Source organism: Sus scrofa, chromosome 10 (genome assembly GCF_054392235.1).
Source record: "Sus scrofa isolate SSC_HxYL_T2T_F1_AM1 chromosome 10, Sscrofa_HxYL_maternal_Yorkshire_Landrace_v2.0, whole genome shotgun sequence".
NCBI classification, from domain to species: domain Eukaryota; kingdom Metazoa; phylum Chordata; class Mammalia; order Artiodactyla; family Suidae; genus Sus; species Sus scrofa.
Genome location: NC_139392.1, coordinates 74,712,884 through 74,730,428, shown reverse-complemented (window position 1 = coordinate 74,730,428; position 17,545 = coordinate 74,712,884). Strand labels below are relative to the sequence as shown.

General features: G+C 50.2%; 1 protein-coding gene and 1 long non-coding RNA gene across 35 annotated transcripts in view; one reads left to right on the top strand and one right to left on the bottom strand.

The window, feature by feature from the left end:
- Nucleotides 1–403: 403 nt before the first annotated feature.
- FRMD4A (FERM domain containing 4A) overlaps nucleotides 404–17,545 on the bottom strand; it is a 665,655-nt gene continuing 648,513 nt past the window's right edge. For 18 of the 28 annotated variants that reach the window (XM_021064221.2, XM_084980233.1, XM_021064222.2 and 15 more), the window contains one exon: nucleotides 404–3,716. In XM_021064221.2, coding sequence (XP_020919880.1) covers nucleotides 3,614–3,716 — 103 coding nt within the window. In that variant the 3' untranslated portion in view covers nucleotides 404–3,613. Of the gene's footprint in view, nucleotides 3,717–15,281; nucleotides 15,363–15,473; nucleotides 15,546–17,545 lie in introns of those variants that run through there. The other 10 variants (XM_084980227.1, XM_084980228.1, XM_084980229.1 and 7 more) reach the window with 2 other exon arrangements.
- On the top strand, nucleotides 5,281–15,159 carry LOC146399522 (uncharacterized). Of its 7 annotated transcripts, none has more exons than XR_014817979.1 (4): nucleotides 5,281–6,944; nucleotides 10,536–10,893; nucleotides 11,521–11,630; nucleotides 13,174–14,162. It is a non-coding gene; the product is annotated as an uncharacterized LOC146399522 (long non-coding RNA). The 7 variants fall into 7 exon arrangements; XR_014817977.1 differs by having other exon boundaries at nucleotides 5,712–6,944; nucleotides 11,377–11,630; XR_014817980.1 differs by having other exon boundaries at nucleotides 6,645–6,944; nucleotides 10,536–10,897; nucleotides 13,174–15,159.

Sequence of the window (17,545 nt, the reverse complement as noted above, 5' to 3'; positions counted from 1 at the left end):
TTTTATCTTTGCATAACTAACAAAAGGAAACCAGAATAAGAATTAGCCTTTACTAAACAAACTTGTCTACATCATGGAGCAAGCCAGTGAGACCATCATCTGTATAGAGTGACTTTAAAAATGAGCTGGGGAGCTCCCAGTGTGGCACAAAGGGATCAGTGGTGTCTCTGGAGTACTGGGATGCATGTTGGATCCCAGGCCTGGCACAGTGGGTTAAGGATCCGGTGTTGTTGCACCTGTGGCTTGGCTCTGATACCTGGCCTGGGAACACCATGTGCCACCGGGCGGCAAAAAAAAAAGAAAGCCTGATGATGATACAGGCAACTGAATGCTGATTCAGGAACGTGCTCAGGCATATTTATCAGTGAGAAACATACAGAATGTCCAAGAGGCCAGTGAGATCTTTTCATTTTGAAAATGCTTTTAATAAGTGTTGACAACACCGTTTTGCAAAATGTAAAGGTACTATACAAATTCTTAATACAAAAAGAATAAATTAAAAGCAGATTTCTTTTTAATTTCTGCCACTTTGTCTACAACATACATCTTTGTCATTGATTACAGTTGAACAGAATCCAGTCAAATCATTTTACATGCTCTACAGTCAGTTTCAGGAGCAACCTAATCCTTTTCTCCCCATTTTTAAACTAGAGTCCGTTTTACACAACTTGTAATAAACTATTGACATTAATGTGTATGTCAAACTTTACACCGAGTTAATTAAGCAGTAACTGGTCATCTGATAGCACCTGGATGGGGTTTGCTATGTATGTGGAGAACTAAACTAATACTGGATGAAAACAAATTGGAATTTTAACAGTTTCGACACTCACCTGCATATAATAAAATTAAAAAAAAAAAAAGTCTGATGTAGGTATTTTCACCAGCCTTCTGGCTAAACAGGCAATTTCTTACACGTAACCAAAGAATCCAATAGGGGCTGTATAGCAGACCAGGGGTTTCCTATTTCATCTGAATTTGCTTTAAAGAAATAGGGGTCTATAAAGAGCTTGCCAGTGCTTGTGTACAGTAACTCTCGTTTCCCACCATACGGATCATCAAGCATGTCCGTCTCAAAGGACCAACACTTTATGTACATCTCGTAGGAACTGAACGCAGCGCAACAGTAAAACCTGTTTTACTTAATCTCTGTCTTTACTACCAGACTCTCACGATGTTTGTGAACTGTGATTACGCTCCCCTTCCCCAGCTCCATTCCTTCCGGCCTCCCGGTTCCCAAACCCAGGGGCGGAGAAAGGATTTTCCTCTCCTTCCTTGTAACCCAGCTGGGCTGAAACACGCGATCTGACTTCAGCCTTGGTTTCTAACGACGAGCCACGTCGTATAACCTGCAGCCATGGAGCCTTGTCCGCTCCTCTCTTTCCCTGTGGCACAGAGTTCAGTTTGCTTATTCCTGCGTCCTCTTTGGGGAAAAAAGAACGCAGCCTAAGACATAGTGTTTCCAAACAGGGGAGGCAGTAACCCTGCTTTGTGTACCTCTGACCATCAAAACAAGAGCAAACTGCTCCTCCCATTTCAATCCCCAGAATCATTTACTAGTACAGTGGGTCTATTTCTCCTGCAGGGGTTATCCTAACAGATTCTGCGACTCTCTGTCCTTACCACAGGCTGGTGTGGCCAGCCCAGCTGCGTGCAGGGCCGGGGAGCCCAGGCCCTGCATTGTCCAGACCGGCCCCAGCCTGCTGCGAGCCCCGCTGGAGTCACCCCCATGGTGCTTTTCCAGTTACAGCAGGGGGACCACCATGGTGATTTATTTCATTTTAGTGTCCATTCTTACCCTCTGGGTCTGGTAGAGTCTATTGTTATTCTTGGATTACCTACACATTAAAAAAAACAGAGTTCTCTTTTTACGCCAAAGCTAACCTCCATTCTGCTTGCCCGAGTATCTAGCCCCACCCCAGCTCCTGTCCCTGGCTGTCCAATACCTTTCCCATAGGATGTCATGACAAGTGAGAAAAAAAATAATCCCTCCAACCCACCCCACCTCCCCCCTTGAGCCAATAAGCACAGCGTACCACCTCTGTGGAGACCGTGTTTGTGCCATTTGAAATAACCCAACGAAGAGTGTGCACTTGTTATTACTATAAAAGTATTTTTGAGGCCTTTGAAGATTGATGGCTTTCCAGTTGTGCGTTAAGCAAAGCTCAAAACACATGTAAACGTGCAGCTCCCACACACCTCTTTCCTCTTCCTTTCTTGGTATCTGCAGATCAGTGACACATGTCAGGGTGGCTGATGGTGTTGTAGGCATACGGGCCCTCTGGGAGCTGATATATTTTTTTTTTTTCCCCAACCCTGCTCTGCCTGCCAGCTAGTAGACACGTAAGGACTCCCTTCCTCCCTAAGGGCACAGTTGGGTCCTTGGAATAAGTGACATCTTGAGAAAGACCAAAGACATCTGAGCTCTTTGTCACACAAGTGCTAACAGAAGATGGGCCACAACAGTTAAAACACTTGAATGGATGGCAGTGTGCTTTTCCCTTGGCTTCGCATACAAAAGAAAATGAAACACCTTGTGCAGGGGGGGAAAAAACAGGATTCACTTTTACTGGTTGTTTTAATGAGAATCACTTTGAGCGATCATCATCTTATGTTTCCTACAAGGCCCCAGAGGAAAGCAGCTCTGTGTCTAGGCCTGAACCCCTACCCCTCCAAAGGCCAGGGCTGGGCGTCCACTCGGCTACTCCCCGCCCTCTGCCCGGGTCTGTTCTCCTTCAGGTCCAGGCTCATGGAGCTCCAAGTCAGCAACGCCAGCCAAGCCGCCTCCCCCGACTGGACCCTCACAGTGGGTTAGTGTCTCGGGCTCTCGGTGGAGGCGGGAGGTGGAATGTTAAGGGAGCGGGGACAAGAGGGGGACAGTACAGACGGTTGACTTTCACGGGGCGGGGGGAATACAGTAGCAGTTGAGGATTTAAAAGAGACGTCATTGCAGAAAGAATGTCTTCTTGGCCCCTCTTAATTTTTTGTGTATTTTTTCATTTTTTTAAAATCTTTGGCAGCATAGAACTGATTGTGATCTTCTGATGCATCTCTTGATGTGTTCAGCTTCTTTTTTTTTTCCCCTTCTCCCCTCCCTCCCCCAACAGCCACTGCTCCCAGGAAGGATTTCAGCTGTGCACCGACTATTCCACGAGGCACCCTCTTCGCCAAGTGTTTGGATGGCCTACAGGTGGCAGCTTGGCCTCGGCTTTTATCGTCTTTCTGGACCACCCTGTACGTAAGTCCCCGTCCTGTTCTCTACCAATGCCACTCGTCCACAGGAATTTGATGTCAGCCAGCCTCCCTGACGGTTCCTGGCCTGGAGGCTGTCACGGCAGGTGGGGGAGCCACCAAGGGGCCATTGAGGATTGGTGCCTGGCTCTCTGGGCAAGAGAGCCAGGGGACACACAGTGGGACCGGAACCTTCCAGAATGTCTCCTCGGTCAGGTTTTTTTGTGTTTGTTTTTGAGGGTGAGGGGATGCGGAGACGGGAGAGCGAAAGTGCTGGGGGCCGAAGCTGGTGCAGGGTGACAGTGCGTCTGGGTAAGGCAAATGAGAGGCAGTGAGGTGATCTCAGAATGGCGTCGAGGTGGTCAGATGGAGGCCGGCTGGCTCACACGAGGGTTCCGGGCTTGGCTTTCTCCTGCCCGTACCACTGGACATCAGCTAGTTCTGGATAGAGGGCGGAGTCCAGGAAGCAGCTGTCACCGTAGCTCCTGCAGGGGACGCAAGAAGAGAGGGGGCGGTGAGCGGAGAATGACACGGGCCGGTCTGCGCTCAGATGTACGTGCTTCTAGGGGGCCCGACCCTGATCGGGAGGAACCAGGCCTGAGACAGAGCTGAGTTTATGGAAGGTTCTCGTAGACTGCAGCAAATTCATGCAGCGGAGACCGAAACTGAACGTCTGTGGAGGAGAATGGCGCTAACCCTCATGCAGCGGTCCTGACACTCAGCTGCTCGGGGGAGTTGCCTGGGGGCCCCCAGAACACTTGTGTGTGGGCCCCACCCCAGGGCGGCAGGTTTAACTGGCCCGTGGTGGATTTGAGTGTTGGGAGCTTTCCAAGCCCCCAACTGATTTGCCTGTGCAGCTGAGGCCAGGACCCCTTGGCCTGGATCCCTTCAGAGTTCACACTGGATTTGTATTCTGTCCTGGAAGCACATTTCTGGAAAATGAGGGGATTCAATAGACTGTTAAAACAGTGCTGTTTAAATAACATACAGTTGTGTGATTATTTAAAAAGCACGGAGGAGTTCCCTTGTGGCTCAGTGGGTTAAGAACCCGACAAGTATCCATGAGGATGTGGGTACGATCCCTGACCTTGATCAGTGGGTTAAGGATCTGGCGTTGCTGTGAGCTGTGCTGCAGGTCACCCAGATGTGGCTCGGATCTGGCATCGCTGTGGTTGTGATATAGGTCAGCAGCTGCAGCTCCGATTTGACCCTTAGCCTGGGAACTTCCATATGCTGAAGGTGCAGCTCTAAAAAGAAAAAAAGTACTGAAAATACATAGGAATGTATATAGAAAAAACTTTTTAAAAAAGTCTGTTGGGGGAGTTCCTGTCGTGGCTCAGTAGTTAACGAATCTGACTAGGAACCATGAGGTTTCGGGTTCAATCTCTGCCCTTGCTCAGTGGGTTAACGTTGCCGTGAGCTGTGGTGTAGGTCGCAGACGCGGCTCAGATCCCGAGTTGCTGTGGCTGTGGTGTAGGCTGGCAGCTACAGCTCCGATTCGACCCCTAGCCTGGGAACCTCCCTATGCCGAGGGAGCAGCCCAAGAAATGGCAAAAAGAAAAAAAAAAAAAGTCTGTTGGGGATGCATCCTGATGTGGACTGGGCAGAGGTACAGTCATTCCTTGGTACCCACAGGGGCGGGGTTCCCAGAGCCCCGTGGATGCCAAAGTCCGAGGAGGCTCAATCCCTGATCCAAAGTGCTGCGGTACAGCTGGTACTGCGTGGGCGGTACCTTCACATGTGCGGATCCACATCAGCAGATAGGGAGGGATAACTGTATATTTAGTGGGAAAAATCGAAGCAGACCAGGGCAGTTCAAATCTGTTGGAGGGTCCGCTGAAGCCTCATCACGAAAAAGAGCCCCTGTCCCGTGACCCTAAACCAGCTCTTGCAGGGCAAGCTCCAGATCACCCTTCATCTCACTGCCCAGAGGTGGGAAGTTGCCCAGGAGGTGCCAGAGGCTGCGTAATCAAGCAGTCCAGGTGGCCTGAGCAGAGAGTCCGCCCTCTGTCCTGTCCTCCTGTGGCTGCAGTGTCCGGGCTTATCTCTGTGCTCATCCTTGGCTTTCAGCTTTCCCCCATCGTCACCTCTGAGGGTTCATTTGTGCCGACTCCTAAAGGGATAAACCCTGGAGGCTTTCACCACAGCCTTCGGTTTGGGGAAGAACATTCCTGTGTCTGACACTGGTTTGTGTCTCTAGCTGAGTAGGTCTGGGTGGTGTTCAGGCTGGGTCTGCAGGTCTGACCTCCCCAGAGCACGTGCTGTTTGGGGGTGGGGGGGAAGGGATATCTATGGGGAAACAGCACAAGGATTTTCCATCAATGTCAGAAGGTGATTTCTTCCCCTGATGCTGATCTCATACCTTGCGTTGGGGTCCCGGTTGGGGGTCGGGGACAGGCAGAGATGCAAAGGAGAGCAGTTGCAAGAGCATCTTTTTTTTTGTCTTTCGTTTTTTTAGGGCTGTGCCCAAGGCATACGGAGGACCCCAGGCTGGGGATTGAATTGGAGCTGCAGCTGCCAGCCTATGCCACAGCCACAGCCACACGGGACCAGAGCCAGGTCTGCGACCTCCATCACAACTCAGAGCAATGCCAGATCCTTAACCCACTGAGCAAGGCCAGGGATTGAACCTAAGTCCTCATGGATGCTCGTCAGATTCGTTTCTGCTGAGCCACGATGGGAGCTCCTCAAGAGCATCTTAAACACAACCCTGTGAACCAGTTTATGGCTGAGAATAAGCAGCCACTGATATTTTTCTATTGAATTTACTGACTTCTCTACCAGCAAACAGATGAAGGCATACTGGATTTTGTGACTCTTTCTCATCTGGTTTTTAAAAAACCCATTAACGTTAGTTGATAAAAGAACAGTTGGATCCTAACCATGTTTCTGGAAGTTGGAATAAATGAAGGTCACCTGCTCCGTTGCGGAGAAGACACGTAACATTTTTCATGCACCAAAGCTAAGTTCTGAATAGCCTTGACTCTCTTTTTCTTCCTTTTGCTAAGAATTACCCCCTGCTGAAGTTTGCATTTCTAAGAGCTGTGCTGGGTAACAATTCCTGAGACACCGGGTGGGTGACTGACATCTCAAAGGCATAGGGAAGGGGTGAGGGTTCCTCTAAGAAGGCCTTTTCTTTCCTAAATTCAGGTCTTTCACAGTGTCTGCAGGCCTCCTGAGATGAACGGGGTGTTTGGGGATTGACAAAAAAGGATACATGTGCTTTGAATTGCTCCCAGGGCTACATTTCTGTTCTTGTAAAGACTAGGTTTGTAAGACAAAGACAGTTTCTAATTCCACAAGGAACTGGGCTGCAACTTGAGTGAAGTTGATTTTTTCCTTTTTTTGGGGGGGGGGCTCTTTTTAGGACCGTACCCACAACATATGGAGGGTCCCAGGCTAGGGGTTGAATCAGAGCTGTAGCCGCTGGCCTACACCACAGCCGCAGCCATGTGAGATCCAAGCCGCGTCTTCAACCTACACCACGGCTCACAGCAACGCCAGGGATCGAACCTGAGTCTTCATGGGTACGAGTTGGGTTTGTTAACTGCTGAGTCACAATGGGAACTCGGACAGTTTTTTTTGTTTGTTTGTTTTTTTAAAGTTTGGAGGCAGCCATGGCATCTGAGGGATACGGCTGATTTCAAGCTCCCTCCGTTTGGTTGACATGTCCAACTTTATTTGGGATTTGGACACAGACAGTCTGTCTTCTGGTGAGTACTCTTTTGGTTCCTGAATGAGAATGGACTTGGTTTAGATTTAAAAGTGTCGTTTTCCTGAGCACAAAACTAAAAAATTGGAAGGCAGGTGGCGAGCACCTAAGGAGACACAACTGTCTCCACACTACACGAGGCTCCCAGGTCAGGATAAGGTGGCCACAGACAAGCAAGGTTCACAACAGGTCGCTGACCACCTGCAAGAACATTCCTTGTAACGAGGGACACCTGCTGCCGGATCCGGCATCCAGGGCCGAAAAAAGAAGCCTCTTGTGAAAGGCAAGCTGTCAAACAAAACCCGGACCCCAGCCCTAAGCACACCCCTCAGGCCATCTTAGGATTCTTTTCTGTGCTCTAGGAAAAACGCCAAAGATGGGATCCCAGGCCTCTGAATGCTTTAAGGGTGCCCCTCCCACCTCAGGACACCCCCCACCCTCGCCCCAGCGGTTTTACGTGAAAAGAGACAATGGTCTGTCCGTGTGCACACCGACCCATCTTACTCAAGGCAAACTAGAACAAACGGCGGGGTCACCGTGAGGAATGGGCCCATCAGCCTTGTTCATGCGAGGAAGTGCACTCCAAGTTCCCTGGGGGGTGCAGTGGCTTGAGGATCTGGCGGCGTCGCGGCTGTGATGCAGTTTGCAACTGCAGCACAGGTTTGATCCCTGGCCTGGGAACTTTCACAGGCCGTGGGTTGGTTCGGCCACAAAAAAGAAGGGAAAGCAGTGCGCTCAAAAGAGGGCTCCCCCGATCGAGCAAGTGGAAGGGGAACCTGTTGTGCTTGGAAGCCTCCAAAATTCCCAAACAGCTTCATGGGCAGATTCATTGCACGAGGCTAATCCAAACATTAAAGGGTACAGAGAGACCAAAACTAAAAGACTGGGACACTGGCAGTAGCCCCTACTGCTCCCCTCTCGACCAGGAGCAGGGTTGGTTGCGCCCCCCAACCCTCCTCCTGATCATCCCGCCGCCTGAGGACACTGTGCACCTGTAAACAAAAGCCCCCCACATCTCCAAGGAGGACCCCGGCTGAGCTCTGGCAGGGTTGATGGGACTCTGAGGGACTGTCCTGTAGCTGCTACCAACGGTCCTGCTGTTACTCCCTTCAATAGCCAAGCAGAAATGAGTATGAAAATGAATGGAAAACCTTGCCCAATTCTGGGAGACACTGGAGCTACACTCTCCACTTTATTATTATTATCAATTTTTGCTTTTTAGGGCCGCACCTTCGGCATATGGAGGTTTCCAGGCTAGGGGCCAAATTGGAGCTGCAGCCGCCGGCCGACGCCACGGCCACAGGAACACGGGCTCCACGCCTCATCTTCGGCCTACACCCCAGCTCAGGGCAACGCCGGATCCTTAACCCACTGAGCGAGGCCAGGGATCGAACCTCATCCTCAAGGACACTATGTTGAGTTCGTAACGTGCTGAGCCACATCAGGAGCTCCTTTACTCTGCACTTTAAGCCCTACTCGCTCCGGAGCCTGCAGGTGCGATCTGGTACAGGTGGGAAATCCCAACAGCACCGGCTCCCCTGCATCTGCAGTGCTCCATTGAGAAAGGTCAGCTTTCACGTCCTTTCCTTTCCGTATCCCGACCCCACTGGATGGGCGTTCCTCTCCCTGGGACAGCTGTTGCCTCCGTGTTTGTCTCATCTTTTGTGTCCTGACTTTGGTGATGTTGGGGGGGGGGGGATGTGATCGAAATGGAAGTAGCCCCCCCATTGGAGGCTGCGTGCCCTGCGAGGGGCGCCGGCCCTTGGGGACTGACTAGGTCGGTCTTCCTGGCTGTCCCTGGGACTGGCTCTGCACCCTCCTTGGGAAGGCCCCTTGCGTCCACGGGGTCTTTCAGTGCTGCCCAGAATATTTACCGTTTGTCCCCCTGACAAGATACTGGAAAGGCTTGTTTCAGCAGCTCGCTGGTCACAAATTGGCCAAACTGGAAGCTGATATTCAGAGCCTGTAGGAACTTTTTTTTTTTTTTTTTTTTAATCTCCTAAATCTAAGTGAACCCATGTGCCCGGAGGGAAAGGAAAACATTCCAGAGACAAAGCGCTACATGCAGGGCGCAGGAATCTTCTGCTCTGTTGGTTGAAGAGCATCTTCCTGATCTAAAGCAGCAAACGGAAGACAGTGTAGTTGGGTGGGAGGGACAGGCTGTGACGTCCGTCACCCTGCAGCCTCATTCCCCAACTGTCCCTGTTTTAGAAAGCTGGGCTTGGCAGGGACAGAAATGCAGCTCCAGAAGCAACTCAAAGCCCCTCTATCCTGTGCAGCAGCCCCAGAATGTTCCCTGATGATCACAAAAGGTTGCAGAGCCTGTAAAAGACCTGGACTAGGGAAAGAAAAGTCCCTTTCGGAGGAACCTGCACTCTTTTCCTGTGCCTCTGAGATGTGACCGTCCCACCTGGCCTCTCCAGGAACTGGTCCCCAGGCCAGCTTCTTAGAAACGCTAACTTCTTGCCAGAAGGAGGAAAAAAAAGGAGAAGGCTATTTGGAACTTAGGTGAATGAAAAATCTTAAGTGTCTTTTCCACAAACGGTAATGAACGACAAAGGGTTTGCCATCGGAGCAGGTAACCTTCACTCACTCCAACGTCCAGAAATGGGATTTGGCTAAAACTGTTCTTCTACAAACTAATGAGTTTTGCATTATTGTACTTATCTCATGGCTAAAATTTTACAACAAAAGCTTTACGATCTCTGCATCTGTCTATGTGTGTATGTTGCAAATTTGTAATGTTTTCCTACCTCTGAATGCTACTGCCAAAATTAATTTGTAAAAGAGCATATTTAATTGGCTGAACCATTAAGGGCTTACCCAATTATGTATTCCAAACCTGAGAAATATAGAAACTTAACCCGGATGTTTTTCAAGTTCACATGGTTTAGGAAAAATCTTGAGTGAAAAAAAGCTAGCGTACGTTTGTTGGTCTAATCCAAGTAGGTATGTTAAATACAATGCAGACACGTACAACGTTTATTCTGGGTCAAATAAGTTCATGTTATCTCTGTTCCAAAATGTGTCAGCAAGGAAGCTAACGTCAGACGCTGGCTAGCTGTTTAATGTCTCGAGAAATTTTCAGACGCAACACAATTGTTGAGAACAAGTGAACAAATGTGTACTGGGCGTGACCTGTTAGGTTTCTCACTGGGTGGAAGCTTTTGCCTACCGATAAGCGACTGCCTCTTTTATAGCAAAGAAATTACTTCCAAACACCATCCTTCTATGCGGCGCCCCCATCATTTTTGCACAGTGACTGTGGCGCTCATTTTCCTGGTCAGGTAACCCAAGAACTCTGCAGAGTCCTTCTGTTACAGAGGCTGCCTTCAGGACTAATGGAAAAGACGAATGACGTCGTGAAAGCCCAGTGAGGCAAAGTTTCTGAGACTTTGAAACTTCCCTTGATGAAGGTGCTGTCATGGTCCTTTCCAACCTCAAGTCCTCGCCTTTTGCAAAACATACGCTCACTCCCTATGAAATAGTATTCCACGCCTCTGCCTCATTCTCCATACTCTGACCCTCAAACTGCCCAACAGGACCTATTAAAAATAAATCACTAGTCACCTATTCTCTATTCCTCCTACAGGTTCAAGAAGCTCATGAACAAGAATACACCCTGACCCTTGCCTGACTTCCTGGAGAATTTTCCACTGGAAAAGACAGTGATGAAAGGACTCCTGCCTCCCCCCCGGGAAGGGTGTTTTCTGGTACCGCTCACCAGTTCCTACATGGCTGAACTTGAAGGCATCCGCCCCAACTGAGAGGAGTCACAGGACCAGCAAAGCCACCGGTGATCTGACTCAAAACCTCCTGGCCCCAGAAGTGGACGACACCGGCTGTGGACAGCTGTCCCCAGATGCTGGACCAGGCCTGTACCTGTCTTGATTTCTGCCATGTTCTCCTGTACTGTGAAAATCACCATCGCCCGACGCCTCCACTCCCTTGTAGGTTTGTTCTGCCTCCCGTTGGCCCCTTTCCGTCGCTCCCCGCTCCCCGATCTGGATGGCTCAGGCTTTGCCTGCATCTCCTGGGCGCCAGGCCAGGGAGGTCATCTTTCATTCTGCTGCCTTTGCTGTTTAGAACTGCAGGAGTGCCCGTGGTGGCTCAGTGGTTAACAAATCCGACTGGGAGCCATGAGGTTGTGGGTTTGATCCCTGGCCTTGCTCAGTGGGTTAAGCATCTGGCGTTGCCGTGAGCTGTGGTGTAGGGTCAGGGATGTGGCTCGGATCCCTCGTTGCTGTGGCTCTGGCATGGGCTGGTGGCTACAGCTCCGATGAGACCCCTAGCCTGGGAACCTCCATGTGCTGCAGGTGTAGCCTTAAAAAAAAATAGAACTCCAGTGTGGCCCATGGTGCTGGGGCTCCCTGGCCTGTCCTGTAACATGATTTTTCTTCTCTCCCTGATGCTGTCATAAACACCACCTGAAGGCCTCCCCTGCTTTTTTTGGCTTTTCGGTTGGATTTGGTTCTGCCTGGCCGACTCCACACTAACATCTTGTCAACTGAATGCATGTGTCCCCTCGTTCTTATGGTGACCTAAGCCAGGTTTCAAACATCAGTTCCTCACCTCAGGAGAGCTGTTACACGGATGGGGTTCAGTGCGCACTTCCACGGGAAGCATTGTCAACCAAGCGGTGGTCAACCTTCTGAGTTATTTGTATGGAAGCATGTTTTTAATCCAAGTAAGTATTCTAGAAATGGAGTGAAATTCCTAGAAATGTGATATGTCTTGGCATAATGTTATTGCTCCTACTCTTAAAATGCCGTCTATCACAGAAACAACCAAACTTCCTTCGTCAATTCTAAGTGAACTCTCATTAGATCGTTAGCAGCAGGCATTGTCTTTTGTCATTTACAGTTAGTTATTGTTTTACTTGGACTTTTTTTTTTTTTTTTAAGCTTTTCTTTGCTTTTTAGGGTTGTACCCATGGCATATGAAGGTTCCCAGGCTAGGGGTCGAATCGGGGCTATCCCTGCCGGCCTACACCATAGCCACAGCAATGCAGGATCCAAGCCTCATCTGCAACCTCCAGCACAGCTCACAGTAACACGGGATCCTTAATCCACTGAACGAGGCTAGGGATCGAACACACAACCTCATGGATACTAGTTGGGTTCGTTAACCACTGAGCCATGAAGGGAACTCTCTACTCTGATGCTTTTTTTGCAAAAGTGATTCATGGAAAGGAACCTACCAAGAACTCTTGACCACCAGCTGCCATACTACGTGGTATCAGGCCTTGGGTATACATTTTTTTTTTTTTTTGTCTTTTGTCTTTTTGTTGTTGTTGTTGTTGTTGTTGCTATTTCTTGGGCTGCTCCCACGGCATATGGAGGTTCCCAGGCTAGGGGTTGAATCGGAGCTGTAGCCACCGGCCTACGCCAGAGCCACAGCAACGCGGGATCCGAGCCGTGTCTGCAACCTACACCACAGCTCACGGCAACGCCGGATCCTTAACCCCCTGAGCAAGGGCAGGGACCGAACCCGCAACCTCATGATTCCTAGTCGGATTCGTTAACCACTGCGCCACGACGGGAACTCCGGGTATACATTTTACCACTGATGAAGGTTCCCCTTGACCTCTGGTCTCGTGCCAAAGCTGGAGACCTCGAATCAGACTGACTAGGAAGAGAAGTGGCTGCCGCCGAGGTAGACTGCTTCCTCTCCAGATGGCAGGCGAAGGACATCTCTCTCCCGTCCTCCTGCCCTCTCTGACCATCCTATTCCTAACACTGACACCGTGAGGGTGTTCCTTTTTTGTCCATCTTTTCGCTTGGCTTTGTCCTGGAAAGATACTGCCATTGTTCACATATCTCGGGCCATTGCAAGGGGGAGGGATAAATTCAACCGCCAAACAACTGTTTGATTGACCTCTCTGCTGCTGATGACATGGGTCTGCCCATCACAGAGCTCTGCCTGGTTTCCAGGGTCTCTGTTTCTCTGGGTCAAGCTCAGCCAGCACCCCCTCTCTCTACTGTATCCAACTCCCTAACCCTGGGGGTTTGTTTCTGTGTCTCTGGTTAACAACCCCGGGGAACCTTGCATCCAGGCCCTGTGCAAAGACAGGGACACAAGGCAAGGCAAGCAGACTAAAACCCATGTGCTGTGTACAGAGCCTTCACTTCTACTGGCCTCCAGGCATTCACCTTTTGAAGGCTGAGCCACAGCCTGCAACACGAATTACCAGGAAGCACTCACGATGCAAAATTTGCTTCCCCTGGCAGGTCCCTGCTGCCCTGGCTGCGAGGTGGCACACGTGAAGCTCTGATCAGGAATCTCTCCTCAACTCTTCAAGAAATTGCAGAATCTGCTGCTAAAGCAATAGCTGCCCAACAAAAATCCCTCGACTTTCAGGCCAAAGTTGTTCTTGAAAAGACAGCCCCTTGACTGTCCTGTAGCTGAGCAAGGTGTCTGTGCTGTGACCAACACCACTGCTGCACCTGGGCCGACGCTTCTGGAGAGGTTGAGACTCAGCTCTGGAAGATCACAAAACTAGCCAGGTAGCTTTACAAAGGGACTCCTTCAATGGTCTCTTTCTTGGATTCACTTGGTTCTGATTAGTCTGGGTCTTGGGGAACCATGGCTCCGAAGTCAACTCCAGGCACTGGGCATGCCTCGGCTTAGTCAGCACAGGGGCCACCCTCGTGTGCTCTGTTCTCTCAAAAGCTTCCAATGCAACTTTGCAGCCACCAAGTAAATGAGCTCCCTCAGAAGAGAACAGCAGAAAAAGAACAAAGAGAACGGTCTCCTCAAAAAACCTGACCCAATGTCACAAACCACGAACACCACACAGAGATTCAGCAAAACCTGGGAAGAGCCCCAGAGCAGCAGCTGGAAGCAGCACGCATACATTTTGACCACCTGTCTTAGGCTGAGAGTCTGCTGAAAAGGCGGACATTGTTAATAAGACAACAGGTCCAAAATGAAGTCACTTAGGCTAAGCTCCACATCACCAAACCAAGACCTGGCTTCAGCTGTGAAATGGAATCCTGAACCCGTCCCGTCCCGACGCGCCTGCTCATCACAGTGAGGGCGTCTGCCTGACGGAGCCCTGGCCAGAACCAGCCCACCTCTCACCTGGGACAACTTCCCTGATCCTGCTCCCTCCTGCCTGTTAGTCCCCTTTTGTTCAGCTCCTCAGAGCTCCTATCTGCTTGACTGAATGCGGCCTGATTCATGAGTCACTGAAATAAAGCCGCTAAGATCTTGCAAATTTACTCAATTTTTTTTTTTTCTTTTTGTCTTTTTAGGGGCTGCACCCGTGGCATATAGCGGCTCGCAGGCTAGGGGTTGACTTGGAGCTACAGCTGCTGGCCTACACCACAGCAACACAAGGTCTGAGCCACGTCTGCGACCTACCCTCCAGCTCATGGCAAGGCTGGATCCTTAACTCTCTGAGCCAGGCCAGGGATGGACCCTGTGTCCTCATGGATGTTAGTCAGATTCATTTCCACTGAGCCACAACAGCAACTTTTTAAACACCATCTTTCTCTCAAAGGCTAAGTCCCTGTTCTCCTTAAGCCCCCATCTGCCAGCTCAGGGCACCTGCAGTAAAAACGGCTCCATGTCTCCCTCCTTTGGTGCAAGATCTTATCCCTACCCTACTTTTGAGGCTGGAATCTAGCTCCTTTCTTCAGCAAAATGACACTAAGTGCTGCAATTTCTTACTCCCCTTGTGCGTGTCCTCATTGATAGATTTTCAAATGGATTTGAACTTGAACTCTGGTCTCTCGCAGGGTTTCTGAAATAGGGTTCCAATTTTTGATTGACAAATTTTAAAAAAATCCACTCCTGAATGGCATCCTTTTTAGTTAACCCTTGAAAGCCGGTACATTCAATGCCTTGTCTCTCAGCTCGATTGTGGCCCCTGCAGCCAGGAACCAGACTGGGGAATAATGTTTTTTTCTGGCCCACAAGAGCAGGGCTTGTGCAAATTCCAACATGGTTTTGACTCACCCCAGGATCGCACTAAAACGCAGATCTGAACTCTGCAGGTCCTGACAAGGAGGAGGGTCACCTGTGGACCACATTTCGGAAAACAGGGAGGGCCCTGCCCCACACGGTAGAGTATCCCGCTGTCATTCAAAACCATTGGGATGACATCATGGGTGAGCTTCAGGTGCTTCTGCATCAAATGCCCTTGGCTTTTGTGATGTAAACTACGCAGTGCTGTCCTTCTCAATAAACAGTGGCGTACTACACCAGTAAAAGTGTCTACAAGAACCTGCATGGACGTAGAGCCTGGGAGAGTCTAAAACACCCTTTGAGGGCTTTTCTGGGAAGCGGCAGTGGGAATAGCTAACATCCGATGTTAAAAACATACACACAGACAGCAAGCTGCACATGTATCTAGAAAGAAGACACGACAGTAACAGCTTCCACACCACCCACGTGTTTCCTTCTGGAAGTTCTCCTGGGGACAAAGGCAACACATAGGCAGCACATCTGAGATCACAGACTCATGAGCAGTGAAGCGAGGGGGGCGGGGAAGGGCCATAAGAACAAAAACGCCCCCTTACGATACCTCTATTCATCAGTACTTTGGTGAGTTGGAGACTCAGACCCATCCATAATGGGCGAGTTTTCCGTTGCTTCTCTGAACACAGGCAGGCAGAAGAAGGAAGAGAAGAGAGGTCATGTTAGAGAAAGGCAGCGACAGAGACATGATTAGTAGCTTATGAATACACTGGAAGGCCCGGCTGACCACACACCCAGGCATTAGTGACAAATAACCCAGGCCGTGTGGAACTTTCAGCTCCCCCCAGGTATGAGGCAGAGGCCTCTTTAGATCTGTCAGGAAGGCGGGCAGGCTTTGGCACTTGGACGCGTTTCTCATCGCATTGCAGAGAATAGTTATGGTTCCTTAAGGATAATTCCACTCCATCTGATAAAAGGGGTTAAGGACCGACATTTCAAATGCATCTTGCATCCTCGCTGGCTGTGTCTGATCAAACACAGGCACGCTGCCAGATCCCCTCCCGTGTAAAAGCATGTGACGGGTGCTTGTAAGTTCCAAAGCCTGCTGTTGGCCAAGTGACAATCCTATATGTGGAGCAGGTGAGACAAGGCTGTGAGCTCGAAAATCCAGAGGAGCCAGAGAGCCTGAAATCTGAAGGTCCTTAATTGGGGAGAGGTGGGTTAGCCACAAAGGAACCATCTACACAGATTATCTGTCCTTCTCGCATGAATCCTCTTGCAATTCTTGGGCCCTGAGCCTTGCAGCAGCTGCCTGACCACACAAGCGAGAGCTGGGGGAGGGATGGTACATACGGGAGTGTTCTAAGGATCTGTCATAAGGACAGAGGGCGTAGCTGCTGCCCCAGAGACAGACCAAAGCAGTGAGAGTGGACACAAGGGCCTTGGCAGTTGAGACTGCGAGGTTTCTTCCTTCAATAAGAGTAAGAGGCAGTGGGGGTGGGGGTAGGGGGGTCAGTGATGGACTGTCAAATTCAAGTGCATTAGAATCCTGGGGAGGGCTTGTTAAAGCTCCACTTCTCAGTTTTCTGATTCAGTGGGTCATGGATGGGCCTGAGATGTGAGCTTCTAATGAGATTCAGTGACGCTTATACTGCTGGTCTGGGTACCACTTTTTTTTTTTTGTCTTCTTTATGGCCACACCCAGGGCAGATGGAGATTCCCCGGCTAGGGGTCAAATTGGAGCTGTAGCTGCTGGCCTACACCACAGCTCACGGTGATGCTGCGTCCTTAGCCCACTGAGCAAGGCCGGGGAGAGAATCTGCATCCTCGTGGATGCTAGTCAGATTCACTTCCCTGAGCCACAACGGGAACTCCCTGGTACCATATTTTAAGAGCCACCGGCTTAGTGGGAAAAGACAGGGCTTTGGGGGTCACAGAGTGCAGGGGCTGAAATTCTAGTGCCATCCAGCTGTGCGACACTGGCAAGGCACTGGTGTTCTCTGAGCCTCATCTATAAAACTCAAGGAATCTGGGACCCTTCCCTGGCAAGACCACAGTGAGGATGACAGGAGCTCAGGTGTTTTAGAAGAAGCTCACAGCCTCTGAGTACACAGCAAGCACGCAAACGTCAGCTCCCCTTCTCTTCTGTCAACTACTCGGCCAAAGAAAGGCTGGTTGAGAGTCGCTAGACAGAAATTGGCAGAAACAAAAAAATGTCTGCCAAGCAGGAAGCCTGAAGTGCAGTCAGTGGAGGCAGTTGTGGTCCTGCTGTTTCCCCCGGTTTAACTTGCCCACAGCTGTCAGATTTTCCCAGACAACCCCACCGATGCTCCAGCCAATGAGAAACTGCATAAAGCTGGGTAACAGGACCTCTTACTCCTTTAACCACCGGGCATTGGTAGAACATAATAGCCACTTCGATGCAGTGTCTTAAGAGCAACAGAGGAGACAGGGAGGGGAGGGAGGCAGGAAGCAGGTTACCTGTTTCTGCCGGACCCTTCCGAACTCAAGGACAGCCTAGGTGTCCGCGAGATCTGGTGTTCCAGGCCTACATTTAAAGCTAAAAAAGGAGCTGAATTTTGGTTCTGTTCATTCACCATGGGTCCCCTCTTAAGGGTCTCAAGGTACTGGATCCCCTTTGATTGGTGGTTATAACCAAAGGGTTGACCGGGACAGAGA